The sequence below is a fragment of the Callorhinus ursinus genome, unplaced genomic scaffold (genome assembly GCF_003265705.2).
Source record: "Callorhinus ursinus isolate GAN/ISIS: 27379988/994484 unplaced genomic scaffold, GSC_fseal_2.0 scaffold22, whole genome shotgun sequence".
In the NCBI taxonomy this organism is placed as follows: Eukaryota; Metazoa; Chordata; class Mammalia; order Carnivora; family Otariidae; genus Callorhinus; species Callorhinus ursinus.
In genome coordinates, this window is record NW_027397084.1 from 11,877,233 (window position 1) to 11,899,032 (window position 21,800).

The 21,800-nt window shown below is 42.5% G+C and overlaps 2 protein-coding genes across 5 annotated transcripts in view; both read right to left on the bottom strand.

The window, feature by feature from the left end:
- KLHL31 (kelch like family member 31) overlaps positions 1 to 21,800 on the bottom strand; it is a 133,971-nt gene that overhangs the window by 79,964 nt on the left and 32,207 nt on the right. The gene's annotated exons all lie outside the window — the stretch shown is intronic.
- LOC112838043 (checkpoint protein HUS1-like) lies at positions 17,559 to 18,571 on the bottom strand. The gene has a single exon (XM_025890789.2). It carries the CDS (start codon positions 18,520 to 18,522, stop codon positions 17,689 to 17,691), a length of 834 nt encoding a protein of 277 aa, XP_025746574.1. The 5' UTR covers positions 18,523 to 18,571; the 3' UTR covers positions 17,559 to 17,688.

Consider the following 21,800-nt stretch of genomic DNA (forward strand, 5'->3'; position numbering starts at 1 on the left):
CTATCCAACCATCTATCCATCCATCCATCCATCCATCCATCCATCCATCCATCCATCCACCCATCCACCCACCCATCCAACCATCCATCCAACCATCCAACCATCCACCTATCCAACCATCCATCCATCCATCCACCCATCTATCCATCCATCCATCCATTTATTTATCTAACAACTATCTGGAACTTCATTATAAAGAAGTTGGCTTATATAATTACAGAAGCTGAGAAGTGCCATAATCTACAGTCTGTGAGCTAGAACCCCAGGAAAGTTGGTAGTATAATTCTAGGCCGAGTCTGAAGACCTGAGAACCTGGAGTGCCAATGGTGGAAGTCCCAGTCCAAGGGCAGGAGAAGACCTACATCTCAGCTCATGCAGTCAGGCAGAGAGAGAAAATTCAACCTTCCTCTGCTTTTCAGTGTTATTTATGTTCCCAGCAGGTTGGACGATGCCCACATTGCTTCCCAATCTCCTTCACTCAGTTCACCAATTCAGATGCTTATCTCTCCTAGAAACATCCTTATAGCTACACAGAAATAATGTTTAGTCCATTTATCTGGACGTCCCATGGCCCAGGCAAGTTGACATGTAAAGTTCACCATTCTAGTGAAAAACTATTTGAAAGACGATGTAACCTGACAAAATTAAGTGATGTGCTGGCATAATAATGAGAAGAGGTAAATGGTAGCAATGTCAGCCTTATAGAAACTGTAAGATAATTCAAAAGTGCTAACCATCACCACCCATACTTCATGAGGAAGCAGAGGAGGGGGTGCCAACCAACATCCAGAATGAAGCCAACAAGGAACTTCAGAGGCTGGGGCATCTCGCTCCGCTGTTCCGAGATGAGGCTGGGAGCCCCAGGGAAGGGCAGAGTGGTATCCGGAGCAACCTGAAGGGAGGACAGAAGGAAGATCAAAGGGAGCGACTTCCAGATGTCCTTTCAGAGGAGGGGACTCTTTAGAAATTAAAAAAAAAAAAAAAAGACTCATGAGAACAGTAAAAAGAAATAGTTTGCAAACATTCACCATCCTCTGTGTATTCATTTTCGTTTTAATATTATTTTTTGGGGGATAACATATTTTCCCTTCAAACCATTCCAGGCATTGAAAGTACAAAAAGTTAACATAGAAGATTTAGTTCATTTCTGCTGCTCAAGAAAAGAAGGTGAAGATGCCCATATCCTAACTGGAATTTTGTGTTTTCCCTCTGTAAATCACCATTGTATAACTCAGTAGGCTTCCACCCTGACTTCACATTAGAATAATCTTGAGATTTTCTTTGGTTTTTTTTTTTAATTTTTTAAGGTCTTAATTATTTATTTGAGAGAGAGAGAGCACGAGCAGGGGGAGGGACAGAGGGAGAGGGAGGAGCAGCCTCCTCGCTGAGCAAGGAGCCCGATGTGGAACTTGATCCCAGGACCCTGAGATCACGACCTGAGCCGAAGGCAGATGTTTAACCAACTGAGCCTCCCAGGTGCCCCTAATCTAGAGATTTCCTAAAATTAAATCCCAACTGGGAGGGGGGATGGGGCTGGACATTTTGTTTGGGAAGCTCCCCTAGTGACCTTGGTGTGGCCGGGACTAGCCCATTCCATTAGCACTTGGCTAACATACAATGTACTCCAGGCACATTGGGTGGATTAGGCAGACACTTTGGAGAAATGGAGACAGGTTCTACCATGACTCCTAGACTGGCCTGCAGAGTTCCCACATGCACCCCTACACACACAACAGGAATGGTATTCAAATGGCTTTATTTCACAGCACTGTGGTCATGTTGTTTTCTTCCTAAATTGCTTTTGTTCCAAACCTTCTAAAATCTAGAAAAGTTTATAGTTAAAAAGAGATACAACAACAACAACTGTTTCTCTGTACTAGCTACTGACTTTTCTCTCTTATTTTGTATTTGGGTATTTTTTTTTCCCTGTCATTTTTTCTATAAATACTGAAAGCATCTTCTCAAAAAACCCTTTCCTTTTGCCTTGTCTTTTTCCTTGACTCAGGGACTACTGATTTGGTCTTTGAGCCCCTAGCACTTTTGCTCCTTAAGTCTGTGGGGAAATGCTGCCTGCTCAAGAGCCACACCCAAACCTGACTTAGCTGCTCCTCCTCACTCATTTGGAAAATGAGTGTCTTGATGAATTCACCTATGTTGGCCTTGCTGCCTCAACTGTAAACCTGTAGAAGGAAATAACAGCTTGGATTGATTTCCCCAGGCTTGGACATATGGAAAGGACTGAAACATTTTAGTAGAGGAAAATGATCAAAGGCAAGATTCTCTTCTTCAATGAAATACTAAATTTCAATGCAATTTTCATGTCGTGCTTGCCTGTTCTTCCTTCTACCCCTAACCTTCAGAGGTGATGCACACACTGGGTGAAGTTAAGAGACTTCTCAGGGGCAGAGGTCTGCCCAGTCTTCAGCCCCATGGGTCAGAACTTTCAACCTTCTGCGGGAGGAAATGTGCGAAAGTGGTCTGCTCCGCCCTCTAGTGGTGGCCAAGTTGCAGAACACCTTCAAAGACTAGGAGTTTTTACTATGTAAAAGCTCTCCAGAATGGTATTGAAACTCCAGTTTGTATAATAAATCCGTGTATTACATACACAACTGTTATCTCAGCCTTCATTTGCTGTTTAAATAAGAGGCTTGCAGTCCTTTGGTTAAAGGTCTATAGTCATACATGGGAGGATCTCTCTGGAAGGGAGTTTCAGATCAGAGTCCTTAACACTCTAAATGTTGGGGGTCCCAGCAGCATCCCACAGGCCCCTTTAAATGTTTTCTCCCTCCGTGTCCAGGTATTTTCCCATAAGGCATAGGGGCACCTTGCAGATCAGGTCTGGTAAGGCTCCAGGTATTATAGTCCCTTAGGTTAATACTCAAGCAAAAGTCTACAATAACAACCCAATGTGGTCCAGAACAGTTGACCCAGTATGTACCCCCAGGTGTTTAATCAAGCCTCACTGACTTAAAGAAAGTCACTTTGTTTCTGAGTTTTGTTGTTGTTGATAGTGGCGGTGGTGTAGTAATTTTGCATTTGTTTGCTGGCTTCTTAATTCAATCATGACGATAGAAACTGGCTGGGGTTTGGGAGAAGAAATCTAAAATATCACTGAAGCCAGCAGCTTTATGGAACCTACCACATAAAATCTCTTGATAAGGGGAAAGGACATTCTGATTCTGATCTGACCTTTCTCAGATAGGGGCTATGTAGAAGATGAGGAAAAACATGAGGAAGAACACAGCATCTGCAGAGAGAATATGCCCACGGCCTGTGAACGGTATTCTGTGGATGGTATTTCGTTGGCAAATTGCAAACACTTTCTCCAAATTGCAGGCACATTTTGAGTCCTGACGATGTGGTTCATGAAGCAATTTGTAGTCGACGATGTGGTTCATGAGGCAATTTGTAGTCAGTTTCTTTCACAAAATGATGATGTTTAAGAGCATCTTGCAATTAGGTCAAAGGAAAACAGTGTTTATTCTATGAGCTGAGAACAGGCTGCAAGCCTGAGTTCTCATTAACCCAGTGGTTGATTCACTAATGCCAGGCATCTGTTGTGAAGGAAAGCATGGAAGCAGTTCCACAGGTAACATTTTGCAAGGGGCCCTCTTTATAACAGCTGTTTGCTTGGACAAATGGCGGTGGCAATGCATGCACACCCTAATGCCTTGAAACGTTTACCTGATGAAACCTTTACCTCAAACTGGGTTCTTCTCACCTCAAATCCGCTTGTGAGAAAATGGAGATTTTTTTCCCCTCAACAAATGTGTACAAGGGAGGTCCCTGGAAATAAGTAGGTGATCACAGATCAAAGTATTAGCCCATGCATTCTGAACAAACACAAACAGCAAGGCTCAAGAGAGAAAGCTCGGTTTTGTTTCCAGTGCTAGATCACAATCGGCTCCTTCAGAGCCCCAGAGAACCAGGGGCAGAACAGCCCTTGTTCCACATTATGCTTTCCTTTTGCAGAGTTAAGGCTTTGACTGAAATGCTAATTGTGGAAAAACAGATCTCCTTGGGAGCCTGCAGGTTTCCACTTTATTCCACTTAAGGATAGTGATGAAATCCCCCTCTGGTAAAGCTCCACAATCCTGTGAAAAGTATCGAAGACATTAATTAATAAGAAAAGAGCGATTCATCTGGTACCTCAAAGTTGAAGGATGGATAGAAAATTAACCTTAGTCACTTCAGTATTCCTGCCGCCCAAATTCCTCTGTCCATTCTTGATAGCACATTAAACACACATGCACACACACCTCTTTTAGTCCTTTTGGCAAGTGTGTTTGCTTTCTGGTGTTTCTTCACGTGGGAGACAGGTTAAGGAGAGAAAGGATTATCTACGGGGAGGGAAGAAGCTGATTTAAGAACATTAATCTTTTTGCCAAAGGCATAGACCCGGACATAGCAAGACTCCGACCTCTGTTAAGTTTAGAGAGGAACCCAAACTCGAACTCTCATCCTCAGTGCCTCTTTTCCCTCCTGTGCAGGGCTGCCCACCCTCAGTCCATACTTCCCCTTACTGCCATCTGTCACCATCCTCCTCTTGAAGGAAAGCTGCCTTTGCAATAACCTGCCCCTCTTGGCTCTTGACTGATAAGGGCTGGAGAAAATGCTACATGGAGACATAGCTTTGAGATTCTTTCTAAAGGCAGGTGCCCACCGGAGAATCTCAAAAGATCTTCCACTTCCTTCCCCCTCTTTAATTTTGTTGTGAGATCAGGGAGAGCAAATGTGGAACTTCCCATTTTAAAATGTGAGTTGTTGGGGCTGAAAATCTGAAATGGAGTTGGCCTGAGCAAAATTATGAAATAGGTATTTGGTATCTTCCTTCATCTTTAGCTTCTTGCCCTCCCGTCTGCCTTCCCTTCAAGTCCTTTCCTTCACCTGCTTATTCAGTGCAGAACCTTGCAAGAGCAAATTCTCAGCTAGCTCTCAGCCCTTCCACCTTCCACCTCTTCAGCTGATCACCCCTGGGGTCTCAAGGCACGCTGCATTTTAACAAGGCATCTTAATTCTCAGCTGGTGGGTAGGGATTCTCTCTATCCCTGGGAGCAAGCTCCTAGAGAGGCTGCCTGGGGATAGATATGGTCAAATTCCCTGGAAAAATCAGGGAGAGTTCTAGGATTCTTGTTCTCTAACTAGCATAACCTGCGAAGTATGGATTTTCTTTAAACAGAAGATTGGCAACAGTTACTGATGTGAATGTTTCTGTTTTCATTGGCATTTTGATCTTGGATTTCTTATCACTTTAATCAAACAGCTACTGCTTTCATGGGACACAATGATTTTTTTCAGATACAACTTTTTTTTTTTTTTCAAAAGGAACAAGCCTGGGTGAGCAAAGATCTGAGTTCTCATTCGTATCTGCCACTCAGTAGCCGTGTGACCTTGAGTAAGTTGCATCCATTCATTCTACAAGCATGAGAACACCAGCTGTCTGCCAGGCCCTGGGATATAATGGTGAGGAAGGCACTGAGAAACGGGCCATTACAATGTGCAAGCATGAGCAGGGAGGAGAGCAGAGGGAGAGGGCGAAGCAGACAAACCTTCCATGAGGTTTGTCCATGGCCCCCAAGAAGAGAGAGGAATAAACTTCTAAGTCTGTTTGGAGGAGGGGAGGACCCTTCATACAGCAGGTAGAACGCCCGCTCTGGTGCTATGAAATACTTTGTCAGCCGTACTAGACTCCAAGCTTTTTGACAGCACCTATTGATTTGAAAACTATTATCTTGAAAAATATATATTTCTATTGGTAATGGTGGTAGTTAACATTTGATCGTGCATAGGTGCCTTTCAACTTCTCAAGGTTAACAAATGTCTCACCTCCCAACTAACTGAAAGACTTTAGAACACTCTCAGCCCAAATCTCCTCCATCCTGTTTCAATTCCGTCCTCTTTTTTAAAATCGCAAGCCAATCATTATGATATAGCTTTATACAATCAAGGCCTATTAGAATTCTCTAATTATTTAGTAATTGCTTATTATACCTTTTTGCATATCACTCCTTCCATTTTAATTCAATTTTGTACTTCCTGAGTTTGTTACAGGTGCACCCCCAATTATTATTATTACTTTAAGTGAAATTTAGTCTGGCATAGAATTTTAGCTTGATGACTATATTCTCTCAGCACCTTGAAGATATGAGTGCTCAATCTTCTGACTTACAGTGTTGCTATTGAGAATTCTCATATCAATCTACTCATTGTATATTTCGGGTACATTTTTCTGACTTTTGCTGCTAAGATCTTTGTCTTTGGTATTCTGTTTCACTACAGTGTGTTAGGAGTGGATTTACTTTTACTTATCTTGGTCAGGACTTTGTGAACTTCTGAATCAGATGACCTACGTGTTTCATAAATCTTGGAAAATACTTAGTCAGTATAAGTATATAAATACTTAGTCATTATACCTTTTCAATCTTGCCTCTTCCTTTTATATATATATATATATATATATATATATATATATATATATATATATTTTCCTTCTGGAACTCCTGCTGGGTAACATTTCATCTCGTCCTCAATGTCTCTTTATCTCTCTTCATATTTTTCATCTCTTAATCTCCCTGTGATTCATACTCACATCATCCTCTGGTATGACAATGCTCTCTTAGCTCTTCCAAACCTGTCTATTTAGAGTTTTTAATTTCAACAAATGCATTTTTGGGTTTGTTTCTTTTTTCCCCCCTCATCTTTGCAGTTTTATTTGTCTCCTGATTCTTAGTGTTTTAGATCTTAAACTCTTAGGCATCCAGTCATGCTATTCGTGGTGTCGTCTGTGGGGTCTTGCTCACCGTGGCCTGTGTTTTAGAATTTTAGATGGTGAGTTTATATCCAGTGAGCCTTTATCCGTGAAGATCCTGTGAGGCCTGGATTAGAGGCATGGTTCTTCAGCAACCCATATATTTGCTCTGAAAACATGGTACTTTGAGTTCCATGCCTTGCATGAGGCCTGGGCCGCATCTCCTGTCTCCACGTGCATATTTATACACCAAGCTTTGGGCTACTGGGTGAACATTCTCTTCTGTCTCCTGCTTCCTCCTCAGAACAACCATGGACTTACACCCTCTGTGTTGCTCTGGTTTTCAGTTTTGGCTGCTTTCTCATATCTTCCCACAGTTTCTTGTAACCTCAGCCATGCATTTAAAAGAAGGTTTGGTATAATTCATTCAGCATTTCTAAGTGTTTTATAGTTGGAGGCACTACAATTGTCTATATAGTTAGAAACGGACACCCCTATACACTCTAAGAACCAGAGCACAGAAGAATTTTAACTAGGTGACATCATTTTGTTAGGTGAAAGGGTGGTCATATTCACTGGCTAACATGCAAATGAGACTCAGCCATCATTAATATACTGTTACCTCAAAAATGGGGAAGGGGGGACTGCAGTGAATCAAGAACAAAACTTCTCTGTTTTTTAGGGGAAGAGATGACCAAGGAGAAAATGGTCGAGCCGTCGGGAGCCTTGGAGATTAATGTATTCATTCATTCATCAGGGTTTATGTTTGTTTTGTTTTTTTTAAGTAGGCTCCACACCCACTGTGGAGCCCAACAGGGGGCTTGAACTCAAGACCCTGAGTTCAAGACCTGAGCGGAGATCAAGAGTCTGACACTTAACGGACTGAGCCACCCGGGTGCCCCCATTCATCAGTTGTTTGATGGATGTTTCCCAGGACGCGGAAACTGTTGGGGATGGAGTTCTTCCTCTTATAAAGCTCACCTTCTGGTGGGCAGCAATGCACCGTGAACAGTAAACAAATGATTGAATAACATGGTTGCAGATGGTAATAAAGGCTACCGAGAAATAGGGGGACTGGGAGGTGTTAGTTTCCTTGAGGAAGTAGCACAAGCTGAGCCCTAAACAATGAGAAGGAGCCAATCATGAGAGAAGCTAGCGAAGGGCTCCCTAGTATAAAGACAGTGTGCAGTCCAGCTGGTGGGGAACATAGGGAATCTGAGTGAGACACCAGAGCAAACAAATGGTCCTGGGAACACAGAAAGCCACTCTGCCAGATTTGGCCGCAGCTGGGGCTCTGACGGTACCTTTTCTGTTCTCCAATCCCCAGCTTCCTGCACGTCACTAATCCTCTTGCTAGCTGTCTTGTTCAGCCTCGTCGTTAAGCAGGTTGCCATGCACCACATCAAGTATTTCTAAGTGCTCACATGAGCCGTAGGAATACCTAGAACACCTGCTTCTGTGGTATTTTATAGCTCTGGGTCCAAATCCTCAGAGCCTTTGCCATTAATGACTGTCTATGAGTTCTTGCACCTGTTGTTTTTATAGAACCCTGACTGTGTTCACGAGAATAACCACCAGTTATGTTCTGGTTTAGTAAATATAAAATTTGCTATCATGGTTTTAGAAAATAAAGAAAGTGCTTGATATGTTGATAGAAAAATCTCTAGCTTTAATTGTAAAATTCCCATATACCTTTGTTAGGTATAGATCTATAAAGCTGTGCTTCAAGTTAACAAGAACAAATACATAGCCATTTATGCATGTATGCATGTATTTGTGTGATCATATTAGAAGACTGGAATTTATTGTGTTCCTTTTCTTGTACTATTACTCATTAATAACTCCATACTCTTAATAGTTGTAAAACTATTGTTTACTTGATTTTGCTCTGTTTTCATAATAATGACGTGAGGTAAGTGGTATTATCCCCCTTCTTTTACAATGATTTGGAAACTGGGTCCCCAAAAGAGGACAGATTTGTCATCATGGCTCAACAGAAAATATTACTGAGACTAGAGTAAGGGCAAAATGTGCAGTCCATCTCTGCACTAAGTGAACAATACCAACATTTACACCGTAATTTGCATTAATTCAATATTTATTTTTTTAACGATGTATTTATTTATTTAAGAGTGAGAGAGAGCATGCTCGAGAGCCCGGTAGGGGGGCAGGCAGAGGGAGACAGAATCCTCAAGCAGACTCCCCGATGAGCGCAGAGCCTGACCCCAGGGGCTTCATGTGGGGCTCAACCTGGGGCTGGATCCCATGACCCTGAGATCATGACCTGAGCCAAAACCAAGAGTCAGTGCTCAACCAACTGCGCCACCTAGGCACCCCACATTAATTCAATATTTAAATAGCTATGTCGTTTCCTACCATTGTAGGAAGGCTGCTGTGCATGTGCTTTCTTTTTGAAATAAAAACACTCATTGGCCAAGATTCGTTATTGAATATCAAAAGAAAAAATTTCAATGTTTATACTCAGACATCTATGATTTTATTTCCTTTACCTTATTTTTTGAAGACCTTTCTCTATGAAGTCAGGGTCTCCTACAGTGAATTCTACAATGGGACATATTTCTGAAACATTAATCACATTAGAAGGAGTTATTTTCATTAATCCTTCATATAACAACTGAAAATAGACCTCGAGAGGAGTGTTGAGAATGTTAAGCTCAGACATGAAGAACACTCAGTCGGAGGAGGATCCTGGCAGAGGTCTCCTTTCCTGGGGCATGGTCGTAATTTAATCTTAGCGTCAGAGCCATGAATGGCGCAACTCTTTGCAAGATTCAGATTTGTCAAGTGACTTTTTGTGGTGACAGTGTTGTCTCAGTGCTGGCGCTGTCCACCTATGCCATCACGCTCTTGGAGCACACACTTCACGACAAGTTAGAACACAAATCAGGAACAGGAAAGCTTTTCTGTTGCATCTATGTTGCATTTCAGGTTTTGTTTTACTTGCTCCAGGTAAGTCTCCTTACTTCTTGTTCTTGATGGCAAGGTACTCTGTTCCGCACTCGTCACCTATAAAATGTATCTGTTGGGAAAATCAACTGCTATAGAATCACACACAGCCGATTTCTAACCATCCCTTGAATAGCTAAGCTTTGGGAGCGGGGAGAAACAAGGAGAAATAGCTCTTGGAAGCAAAGTGATGATCAGAATACAACGCCTTCAATCACCCTTTCCTTATTTATTAAGTTTTAGGTGTCATGGAAACAGATCAAAATCCCAGCAGTCATTGCCATGTTGTCACTTGATTGAACAAAATTTGGAAACAGAGACAATACTTGTCACAAAGAAATTGGAAAGAGCTGTGGCATAGGGTATAATTATTAGGTTGGCTGGGCTGGTGTAAGTTCTCTTCCTCCAACCCTACTTACAAATTTCTCCCTTAGGGCAGAATTTTGAATCATTCAAGATTCAAAATAATGAAGAAATTAGGAATTTTCTAAATTAATAACAGCTAATGTTTACTATATAAGTGTATAGCAAGTGATTTATATATAACAGGCTAATCCTCCCAACTACCCAGTGAGCCTGGTACCTCAGCCCCTTTGTGCAGATTAGGAGGTAGATGTACAGAGCATTTAGGAACCTTGTCCAAGGCCATACAGTAAGGAAGGTATGGACCAAGATTTGGACACAGACAACCTCACCCATGGCCTAAGTGCTTCATCACCAGTACATGGAGCATTGCTTGCTTGTTCTGTGCAGGGCATCTTTCTGGGTATGTCCTCAGGAATCTGATATTCTAGTATGGAAGGAAGTCAAGAGTCTGGGAAGAGGAGTTATAATGCAAAGTCCAAAATCCTTTGCCTAGTCCTCATGGACCTTTATTTTGTGATTCAACTTATTTTTCCAGTCTTTTTACCTACTACCTACCATTTTCCTACCTGAACCCTGGTGTCATTATGATGTTTCTAGAGAAGCTCTCATCTTCACAGCTCCATGTGTTGGTTTACTACTAAAATATGCTTTTCTCCATCCCCGTTCAGATTTTCTCTAGGCTGTCCATGAAGTGCTCCTTACACTTGAACTCATAGCATTCCTTCCCTCCTCTTACAGTAACTGCTGTGACCAGGCATAATTCTGTGTGCTTCGCATCTCTCACTGACACAAGCCTTGAGGACACCTAGAAGGGTGTTCTGGGGGCAGGGAATGGAAAATTCAAAGGCCCCAGTGCAGGAGTTTGTTAAGCATGTACCAAACCACAAGGAGGCCACGAACATCTAAGCACAACAGAGCGAAAATGAGCTATGTGAGCACTCAAGGCCAGGGGTCTTTCCATGTCTCCTGGATAGCCCAATGCTCAGGCTTGCCTGTTGGAGTGGTTCTTTGGAATATTATCACAATTATTTTGTGTGTAGACTTAATAACATAACCTCAAAATAGAGGAAATAACATTCTCAGAACTAAAGAGGAGAAATAGATAAATTCATAATCATTATGGGAGATTTTAACACACCTCTTTCATTAAAGGTTATAAAAAGAACGAGCAGACCAAAAAAAAACAACAACAACAAAAACAAAAACAGGCTGACTACAGGGTGAATGGAAGGGAAAGCCTGGTTCAGCATGCCCACCTCCACACCTTTTCCCCAGCTCTTTCACCCACGTCAAAGGTAGAGTGAGTGAGAGGTCAGATCGAAGCTCCAGAAAATAACTAAGTTCACAGGTGAATTCAGTCTCACTCAGTGTCATCAAACTCATTAGGACCAGAAACTCACTGGCTATCAGAACTAGATGACAGGTACAGAATTCTCCGAGAAAATCACTCCACTGAAGTGTCTTAGTGGTGATGACTGAATCATTGTCTAAAACCCAAAATACCAGGAAAGACACTAAAGTAACTGTGTTTGCATTAATTTGCTACAACAAGCTTTTCCTGTCCTTCATCAAGTCAAAACTAGCTATTCTAGGCTTTTCCTAGTCAAAACCAGTTATACCTGTTATAATACTTTACCTCCCACAGCTAGCTTGTTACAGGCATATTCTCCCCACAATTGCAAACTGAGAAAATCTACCTGAATAGAGTCACACAAATGGGAACCTAACAAACATATAGATGTCCAACTTCACTATTAATCAGATAAATGTTATAATTAAGATGAAATATTTTTCCACAGATATCATATTGGCAAAGATTTTAAAGTATGACAACGCAACTGGGAAAACAGGAAACTCTCATATAATGCAGATGAGACTGGAAATTGGTTTGACCATTCCGGAGTGCAATTTGTTAACACCTTATAGAACTAAAGAGGCACCTACTCGTCAAGTCAGACATGTCACTTCTAGGTAGAAAACGTATCAAGATCCTCTAACTCTCTGAAAAACCAAGTGCTAAAATTCCAACCTGTTGAGGATCAATATTTTTGTAAAATACAGTAAAAACATAAAACAAATGAACCTTAAAAACAGACAAAATACAAGCCTGAATAATTTTCTTTTATTATTAGTTCAGTAGACATCAAAGTACTCGGGTGATTTGCTTCTAAAGTTTCTAAATGCTTCTTCTCAATTTCTGTACTTTCTAGTCATTAACTGGTAACTGTCTTTGGTCCATGCTTGGAGGAGTCCCGCTAGGTATTTCTAGCCCACAGGAACAAGCAGATGCATTTAGAGGAGAATGTTCAGTGCAGCACTGTTTTTAAATATAAAAAAAAATTGAAATTCACTACCATAGTGGATAATAAACATAGCCATACAGTGAAATACAGCACAGCAATTAAAATGAATAGAGTAGGGCGCCTGGGTGGCTCAGTCGGTTAAGCGACTGCCTTCGGCTCAGGTCATGATCCTGGAGTCCCTGGATCGCCCGCATCGGGCTCCCTGCTCGGCAGGGAGTCTGCTTCTCCCTCTAGCCCTCCCCCCATCTCATGTGCTCTCTCTCTCTCTCTCATTCTCTCTCTCTCAAATAAATAAAAATATTAAAAAAAGTTATCTAAAATGAATAGAGTAGATGTACACATATTAACACGGATGAATCTTAAAACTAAAACACTGAATGAAAAAAACTGTTAACAGAATCTTTCTTGCATGATGCCATTTACGAGTTTCAAAAATACTCAAAACAACATATAAAGGTGTTATGGATATAAATGTATTTGTTCAAATTAAGGAGATTACACACCAGCTTCAGGGTAATAATTTTCCTTTGGGAAGTGTGAGAAAGAGTATGAGATTAGGGCACTTTATTTTATCTATAATGTTGTATTTCTATAAAAATTGAAATAGGTATTATATAATATAAAACTTAGAGGTCACCTACTCCAACCTCCTCATTTATAAAAAAAACTAGCTCAGAGAGGCAGTGAATTGACCAAGACCACAAACCCACTGCTGTTGAAACCAAGACGGGGGTTGCACATTTTCTCCATTAGAAAAGTCAAAGTCATTTAGAAACAAAAAGATGGCATTGTAACTGCTCCACGTGTCTATAAGTCTTGATTTCAGACATTTAAATCCAGATAGTTCACACTGTCTCTTCTTTAAAACTCAGTTGAGGGATCTCTGGCCCATAAGAAGCACGGAAAGAAGGCTGGCTTTGGAGTCAGGCAGATCTCGGTGTGAATTCCAGCCCTGTTCTGTGCTGAGAGCTGGGTGGTCTTGAGCCCACATTTACTCATCTCCAGGGATGGGTAAGAGTAAGTCGCACATCACATCAAGAGTCCCTGGCACATGATGGACACAGTAAGTGTCTAAGGAACACTCTTTTCTTTCACCATCCTTGACTGCTAAGGCAGGGAGCATGAAATGACACCACCCCTGCCTTGAGGTGGTGAGACAGACATGTAACAAATAATTGCAACAGAGGGAGACAGGGGCCAAGTTAGATACATTCAGAGGACTGGAGGTAATTGAACAAACAGCAGGTAACTATTATGCTATCCTGTGTTGCCACTGAATGTATCTGAGTTACAATTTATTCACTTACAAAATGGTTCTCGGCTTTCTATGCTGCTGATTCAAAAGTGAGAGCATGAAGAAACGGAAGTCTTGGCATGTCATAAAGCATAATACCAACGTGAGGCATTGTGCATCACCCCCTCTCCCTCAACCACGTGGAAGGCAGAATAATGGCCTTTCAAACCCGTCCACGTGCCTATGTTGCGAGGCAAGGAGGAATTAAGGTTGTAGGTGGAATGAAGGTTGCAAACCATCTAGTCCTAAAAGAAGGAGATTATCCTGGATTAACTGGGCCCAATTAATCACAGGGGGTCTTTTAAAGGTGGAAGAGGGAGGCAGAAGTTCAGAGTCAGAGAAAGTTTTGAAGATGCTGCACTGCTGGCTTTGAAGATGGAAGAAGGAACCACAAACCAAACGAATGCTCTTGGCTTCTAGAAGCTGGCAAAGGCAAGAAAACAGATTCTCTCCTAGAGCCTCCAGAAGGAATGCAGCCATGCCAACAGCCCGACTTTAGACCATAAGACCCTTTTCAGAACTAATAAATAATAATAAATTTGTGTAAAAAAATTAAAAAAAAATTTGTGTTGTTTTTAAGCCATCACATTTGTGATGATTTGTTTACAGTGGCAATAGGAAAGAAACCAGTGCATACAAACCACAACCTCAATACTCTGAAGACAACAGCATGAAGAATGGGTTAGTGCAGAAGGCAGTGAGAATGTGAGTCCTGCTTTTCTTCTAGATTTCATGGTCATCAAACCAGAGACACTGGGGTTAAAAACACTGCCCTCTCATGGTTAATCTGGGTCTAGAATCAGCAGGATGAGGTCTTTCATTAAAGCTCCTCCAGATCATTCTAGCTCTGGTATGCATAGGCTGTGCGCATCTTCACTCACTAATGGCCCCAGTATATTCCATGACAGACACCGAGCAGGGATCTCCGGAAAAGCCCCAACTCCTATCTGTCAGAACATTTCTTTCAGGCCAAATACTGTGCACTAAGGTTCCTTAATTTCTCCTGATTCATATTTCAGATATTTAGGTCCACTTAATATAAACTCATAACCAGCTCTCGGAATGTAGATCAAAGGTTTCTCCTGTGGTAAGTTCACTTTTGGTCACAGTTCTTTACTTCCCTGTAGTAGCATCCATATCCATACTATGGGAAGGTCGAGGATACTTCCCTACTCCTTGACTTTGGGCTTAGCCAGGTTACTTGCTTTGGCCAATGGAATTTTAGTGACTGCAGCAAGAGCAGAGACTGGAACAATGGTTGCACTGTCGGGCTCTCTTGCTTGTTAGTGATGCACTATGAGAACATCTGGTCCAAGGAGGATGAGGACCATGTAGAGCAGATCTGAACCCAACCTGCAACTGTGGGAATGGAGCCCAAAGCCTGGAGTCAAGCACAGCCCAGGGAATGGGCCATCCTCTTGCAGACTGTATGTAGAAGCCTCAGAAGTATTAAGTCATCATGTCTTTATTTGTTGTGCGGCATTATTGTGGCAATAGCTGACAGATAGACCTCTTACATGAAAGCTTTTCTAGTAACTCCCCTGAGTGCAACTGATCAACCATATCCTCTTTTGTGCCTGTTGTACTATTACAGATTTATATAGCTGTCTCCCCAAATGGATTTAAGTTCCTCAAGGCCAGGTACCGGGTAGGATTTGACTTTGTATCTATGATCCCTAGCATGATGGCCAAAATATAGTAGGCCACTATGCTTTATAAGATTCAATTAAACAAATGAACAAATGAATGAGTGTAAGGAACACACTATTCCAAGTCTGTGACCTTGAAGTAGGGGTAGTGATGGGGAGAAGGAAATCACAGATTTCTGGGCTGCTGCAAATGTCATCAAATACATAAGGGGCCAAACTTGGTTAGCAGATGGAAAAAATTCTTTTTTTTTTTTTTTAAATATATGTTCTGTTTTTCAGGTATCTATAAATGTGAGTGTAATTAATGAAACATTTATCTCAACATAATAACAAATGTGTAGTTGCTCGAATCACTATGTATTTTCTCAAATGATGTGTAAAAAACCCCTCATTGCATATGACGAATGAAACATTTTGACATTATTCCAAAATGGGGGGAACAACCATTCTAGACTCTTCCCCTTAAAGAAGTCGCAGAGAGTTCAGCACTGTGCCATGTCTTTCTGGCTTGCTGACTGGTAGACCATGTAGCAGGGACTTGGCATGTCCGCCTGGCTTATTCTGTCCTGAGTCTCTGGGTCACTGCACATTTACATCATAAGGGCAGGGCTACTGTCAGACTTCAAGATACCTCCAAGAGAATTACAAGCTTTCATTCTTTCTCTACCCTTCCTCTCACAAAAGCTGTCACATCACTGCATTTTCCAGCTCAGCCCTGGGTTGTAATTATAGTCATTGCCATAAGCATTCTTCCAACAGAGAGGCTTATTTAATAGAGGGAAACTCCCATGCAACAGAAGAAAAGACTGCCACTACAGGAGTAATGATTGAACACTGAGAGTTTAGAACATGAAAACTACACACTGAATGTGGCAGGGTGTGGCCTTCCTGTGCTAAATATTTATAGTAGTGAAGGGGTTTCTGTGCAACTGTTGAAGCCCTTTCTCTTCAATTGGGTTTATTTTCTTTCATTCTAATTCATTTACAGGATGTCATCTCTACTCTATGGCTGGCACAGTAGATAGAAATATTTAAGGGTTTAAAGGCATCTTATGGGGACTGACAGTAGAGGTTGGGGAAAGGGGAGCGACAGACCAATGGTGATTTCACTTAGAATTTGTATCTACCTACAGGTGACCCTTAGGTTCTTGACTTAAGCCAGGACACAGGCATAGCTCTCTGGGGCTGCCAGGGCTAATAGGAAACTCTGGAAATGATGTTTGATAAGTATTTGTGGATGGACACGTGAATGAGTGAGTGAATAAATGATCAAATGCTTCAGACTAACCCTTGGCTCTCATGCCCCCTCGATCACCCTCCCGAGCACCTACCCTCCTGTGGCAATGAACCGCTCTCTATTTTTCCAACACCATCCTTCCTAGTGCTGTAACTTCTGGATCCCTCATCTCCGCAGGCAGACCACCATAGCCTGGCAGCTTCCTACTCCACCTTCAAGTCACAACTCCAGCTCCATGCTCTGGTAGTACTTGATACCAACGCAAAGGTGCAAAACTTATTAATAATGTTGCAATTTTCCCAGCTCCAGTGCTCAAGGAACCATGCATTTCAATCACAGCTTTTGAACAACGGGCTTGGTGCCTGACACATCACAGCTATTCAGTAAGTGATCACTGAATAACCAGTATGCTCTTTGACTTTTCTGGTGTCTTCCAAATCAGACTATAAATTACTTCAATGCGGGATGATCTCTTCTGTAATTCTTTACTGCTATAATTTCCTTCCCCAGGACATATCAGTCCCTCACCCTGCTCCAGAACTGATCAGGCAGCAAAAAAGAGTAAGACACAGTTGTGGGTGTTGGGGTTAAGAGGAAGGAGGACAAATCATTAGATGAATTTTAGCTGGGGATGACATCACCAGATTTACTGGGGGGAAAGGCACATTATAGTTTAGAGAGAATAACATTCTGAAGTAGACAAGAAGATCATTGTGGAAAAAAATGATTACAGATTATTGCAGATTTTAACTAGGATCAGGGCAGTGGGAATAGAGAGTTGGGGATATATACTGTGGGTTTCAGAGACAGCATTTATAGGATTTGGTGGCTGACTAAAAATGATGCAAGGACAGAAAGGGTCTAGGATGACTCCAAGGTAGTTAGTTTGGGCAAACTGTGTGTCCTTCAGGACAGTGGGGGATACGGGAGGAATAGGTCCACCAGAAGAAGGGAGAAGGGCCTGGAGTTAGGTGTCACTTTTTTTTTTTCATATAAAGTAGTATGTTTATCCAACTGTCTTTCATGAACTCGATTTTTAGCTAGAATATCACGGAGGGAAGAGAAGTAAAATGTACAAACTTGCGTGGCCGTGAAGACATATCGCTCCCGGGCCGCAAGGCAGTCTAGGAGAAGGCCGGGATGAAGTACTGCAGGGAAACGTCTTCATGGAGCAAATCCAAATGGACAGTCTTGTTACTGACAATGTTGCACACAGCCTTCGTGGGATTCACTTGCTGCCCAGCGAGGAACTGCAGGAGCTTCTGGATGTCTACGTGCACCTCAGCCATCTGCTCTGGGTCTCTATCCTGAGAGGCATCTTCAGGGGCTGATGGAGGGTTCCCCAGGTCTTTAAAGTGAGTTGCTAGTTCTGTTTCTATTTTCAAGTTCAATTCTCCACTTAGGTTTGCTTCGATAATAAGGTGATTACTGATGTTTTTCATTTTTTCCACAATGCTCTTCATCGTCTTCAAGACAGGTAAATAAATACTAACATCGGAGACTGGGACTGTAGGTTCTTGCAAATCCTTCCACAATTTTCTAGGAATAACCTTAACAGGGATGTCATGTGTCACAATGCGGCTACTGCTCGACACAGATAACAGCTCTATAGAGACCGTGAGGCAGGGAGAGTGTTTATTCGTCAGCTTGCTCTTCAAGGCTCTGGCATTCCAGGCCGTTTTCAACACTCGAGATAAATTTTCCGACATCAGCTCTAAAGAGATGGCCTTGTTTTCCGCAGACACCCCCTCCATTTGGAATTCACTGAAGAAGTTCTCCTGTTCCAGCTCACACCACGTGCTCACCCCTCCGTTGGCCACTTTGTCCGAGAGGATGAAGTTCAGCTTCTGCGGGCTGATGCGGAGCGTGCAGGTTTTGGCAAGCTTGGCTATCATGGCACTGACCCACGTGAAGTGGTTCAGACAGGCCGCGTCCATGATCTTGGCCCGAAACTTCATGGTGGGATGAGGGCCCGTGTGGGGCGTCAGTTGGCAGCGACCCGGGTCTCCTCCTTAAGTGTCGCTTTTAATTGCAAACAAGGAACCTGTGGATCATCCAGAAGATAGATATTCACCAGTAGTCAGTTGTTTTGGGCTCAGCAGAGCAATCTGGGCTGCAGATACAGACTTCAGTCATTAGCAAGCAAGTGGCAGTTGAAGGTTAGATGGTGACTTACTTTGCCCGAGGATATTGTATACAGAAGAGGTTCTAGGGATCTGGAATGGGAAAGGGTTATATGGAAAATGCCAGGGAGTTGACTTAAATTACATGCCTTCCACTGCTAAATAGGTGTTGTAGTGGTTTCAAAGAAGTGAGAATTACTGACAGTGCAGTACCTTCCCCTGGGGGTGACTGCCTGTAATTTGAGAAGCTCCCTATGTGTGTCTGATATAATCTCCCATCTTGTGAACCACTGTGGAATAGACTTCTACAACACCGGATATACCTATTTACATGTTTGACTTTCCTACCAGCGTCTGCACTCATCAAGAGCGGGAATTTTATCACGCTCAAATCTACATCCCCAGCACTTAGCACGGTGTCCAGCACACAGGTATTCAAGTGCTGTACGAGTCAGATGATCTCATTTCTTGTTGATCTCATGGGTATGGCTTGTCACTGACATTTTATTTTTATTTTTATTTTTACTTTTTTTTTTTTTTGCCACTGACATTTCAAATGTGAGAAAAAGAGGCCCCATAAGACTGAGTAACTTGGTCGTGTCATACATACAGCTACGAAGTGGTTCAGCAAATACCTTGTCCCAGTGTCAATCCAGTGCTCTTCCACTATGGCCCATTGCCTCTGCTCCCTCCTAGATCTACCACCGCCATCACAAGGCAGGGTAGGAGGATCATTTAGCAATGGGCTGTAGCATTTCTGGAAGACCTTGCTAAATTAAATTCAAAGTACCCTTTAAGGTTTGCGCAGCTGGCTTTCTCACTCTGTACTGGCAGACTTCTTGAAATATCAGGTGAGAAGAATAAATATTAAGATAGGAGCCATTTCATCTTGGGCTCACTGTAGAGAAAGACTCAGGCTAACTGGGAACATAGGAGAAATGACTATGTGAAGGTGAAGTGTGTGTCATAATTCCTGATAAGCCTCACCCCTTTAACCTGATCAAATAAGGAGTTTGTTTTCACATGTTTCTTATGTGAATACTAGGATTTTTTCAAACAGGAAATTAAAAGTGTTGCTGCTCTTTAGGTCTCTCCTTAACCAAAATATTGGATGCTATCCTTAATATATGGAATATATGCTAAGGAAGAAAAGGAAAATGCTGAGAAAGGATTTTTATGAGAGGACATTTTATGATTGGAAAACGCAGGGGAGCAGCATGGAAACCTAGCTCCTCCATGGTCTGTGAACAAATAGCCCTTGACTGGTAAACATCTGCTCCCTGAAAGGTAGCATCGACGCTCAGCTGGCCAGAACTCCTCCAGGAAAGCTGCCATGGAAAACTTAGCAGCTTCCAGAGAACCTATGGATCTAAGGGTGGTGAAAGGAAGATCCTGAAAAGCCAACAACACTTGGGGGAGCTCGCTCAATGGGTAGACTCTCCTGGGAGTGATTGTGATTAGATTTGTCTTGGTGAAATGAGCTTCAGTGAGGAAGAAATACAAAACATTAGGAGGGTAAAGGCCACCATCAGTCACGCAGCTTGATTGGGGTTAGTGTAATCTGTGTGCTTTTGAACAAACAGCAGTACCTCCAAAGGCAAGGGAGTTGGGTTGGGGGAGCGCGGCCCACACTGCCTGTACCTCCAAGTCAGGCAACGTGGACGGGCTTAACACCACCTAAGGATCTAAAGGGCAGAGGAAACATGAGCAGGAGACGGGTACACAAGGCAAGTAGGGGGCCAAAGACCAAGTTTGCCAAAAGAGAAAATTTGCCAAGGGATGATCACACACCAGGAAAGGGGAAGGGATTCTCTTTCTCTTTTACTACAGACCTGGAAGCCTTCCCAGAGCTTCCTTGGCTTAAATTCTCTTTTCCTTTCTCTGTTTCAAAGTCCTTTGTTCATCCTTTGCCTAGAATGGATGTTTTTGTAATTATATGAATTGACCCCTTGAGTTAAGCCTCTGAGAGGGAAATAACACTTAACAGTAATCAAATGTACTGGCTACTTGAACATTGTTATTTCGTTTCAGTCTTAGAACAATCCTGTAAGGCAACAACTGTTATTCTCCTCAGGAAACCAAGCCTTAGCAAGTTAAATATTTTATTCAAATTCACAAAGCACTAAGGAGCAGAGCAGAAATTCAAATCTAGGTCTGTCTGAACCCAACATCTTTCTTCCAGAGATGGCTCGTCTCCCACGAGGCCCCGAATCAGTTCTTGTGCATCATTTCCCCCTCAGGGTACCTAGCACGGTGACTTGCACAAGCTAGGTCCTCAACACGTGTTTACTGAATTGATTTTGAGTTTTTCAGTCTTTTTTGGGGGGGGGGGAGGATGTCCGTTGAATTGACCTCAGGGTATTATTATTACATGAGAACATATGTTACTAGAGATGTACCAGACATAAATCTTGTCTACCTTCTCAGAGTTTCTCAAGTGCCTCATCCACCTCTACTCCACTCCGCTTTGGATGGGAGGCCACATTTCTGGACATTGGGGCTGGCTTCCTGGGAGCTTTTGAAGGGCCAGATGACAACACTGACATGGGGGGAATTAGGTCCCAGTGGGATAAGACTCAATCAAGGGTAGGTGGGAGGGAGGAGGTAGCCAGGTGTCCTTTCTCGTAACCCTTGTGGAGAAAATCCTACCGGAGAACAGTGAAAGCTATGCTTTCTGAGCTCTCTGGGAAGTACTGGCCGCTGGAGCAGCTCACTGCTTCACATTTGTCCTTACCTCACTTCTTTCTTCCTCACCTGCACTGCCCTGGGTGCACTTACAGCACCTGCCAAGTAAAACACCAGCCCTTCAGGAATAGAGGCATGATATGTCATAATAGAAATAATCCAGCTATCTTTTTTTTAAAACATATAATGTATTATTTGTTTCAGAGGTACAGGTCTAAGATAGCAGGAGGGGAAGAATGAAGGGGGGGAAATCGGAGGGGGAGACGAACCATGAGAGACAATGGACTCCGAGAAACAAACTGAGGGTTCTAGAGGGGAGAGGGGTGGGGGGATGGGTTAGCCTGGTGACGGGTATTAAAGAGGGCACGTTCTGCGTGGAGCACTGGGTGTTATGCACAAACAATGAATCATGGAACACTACATCAAAA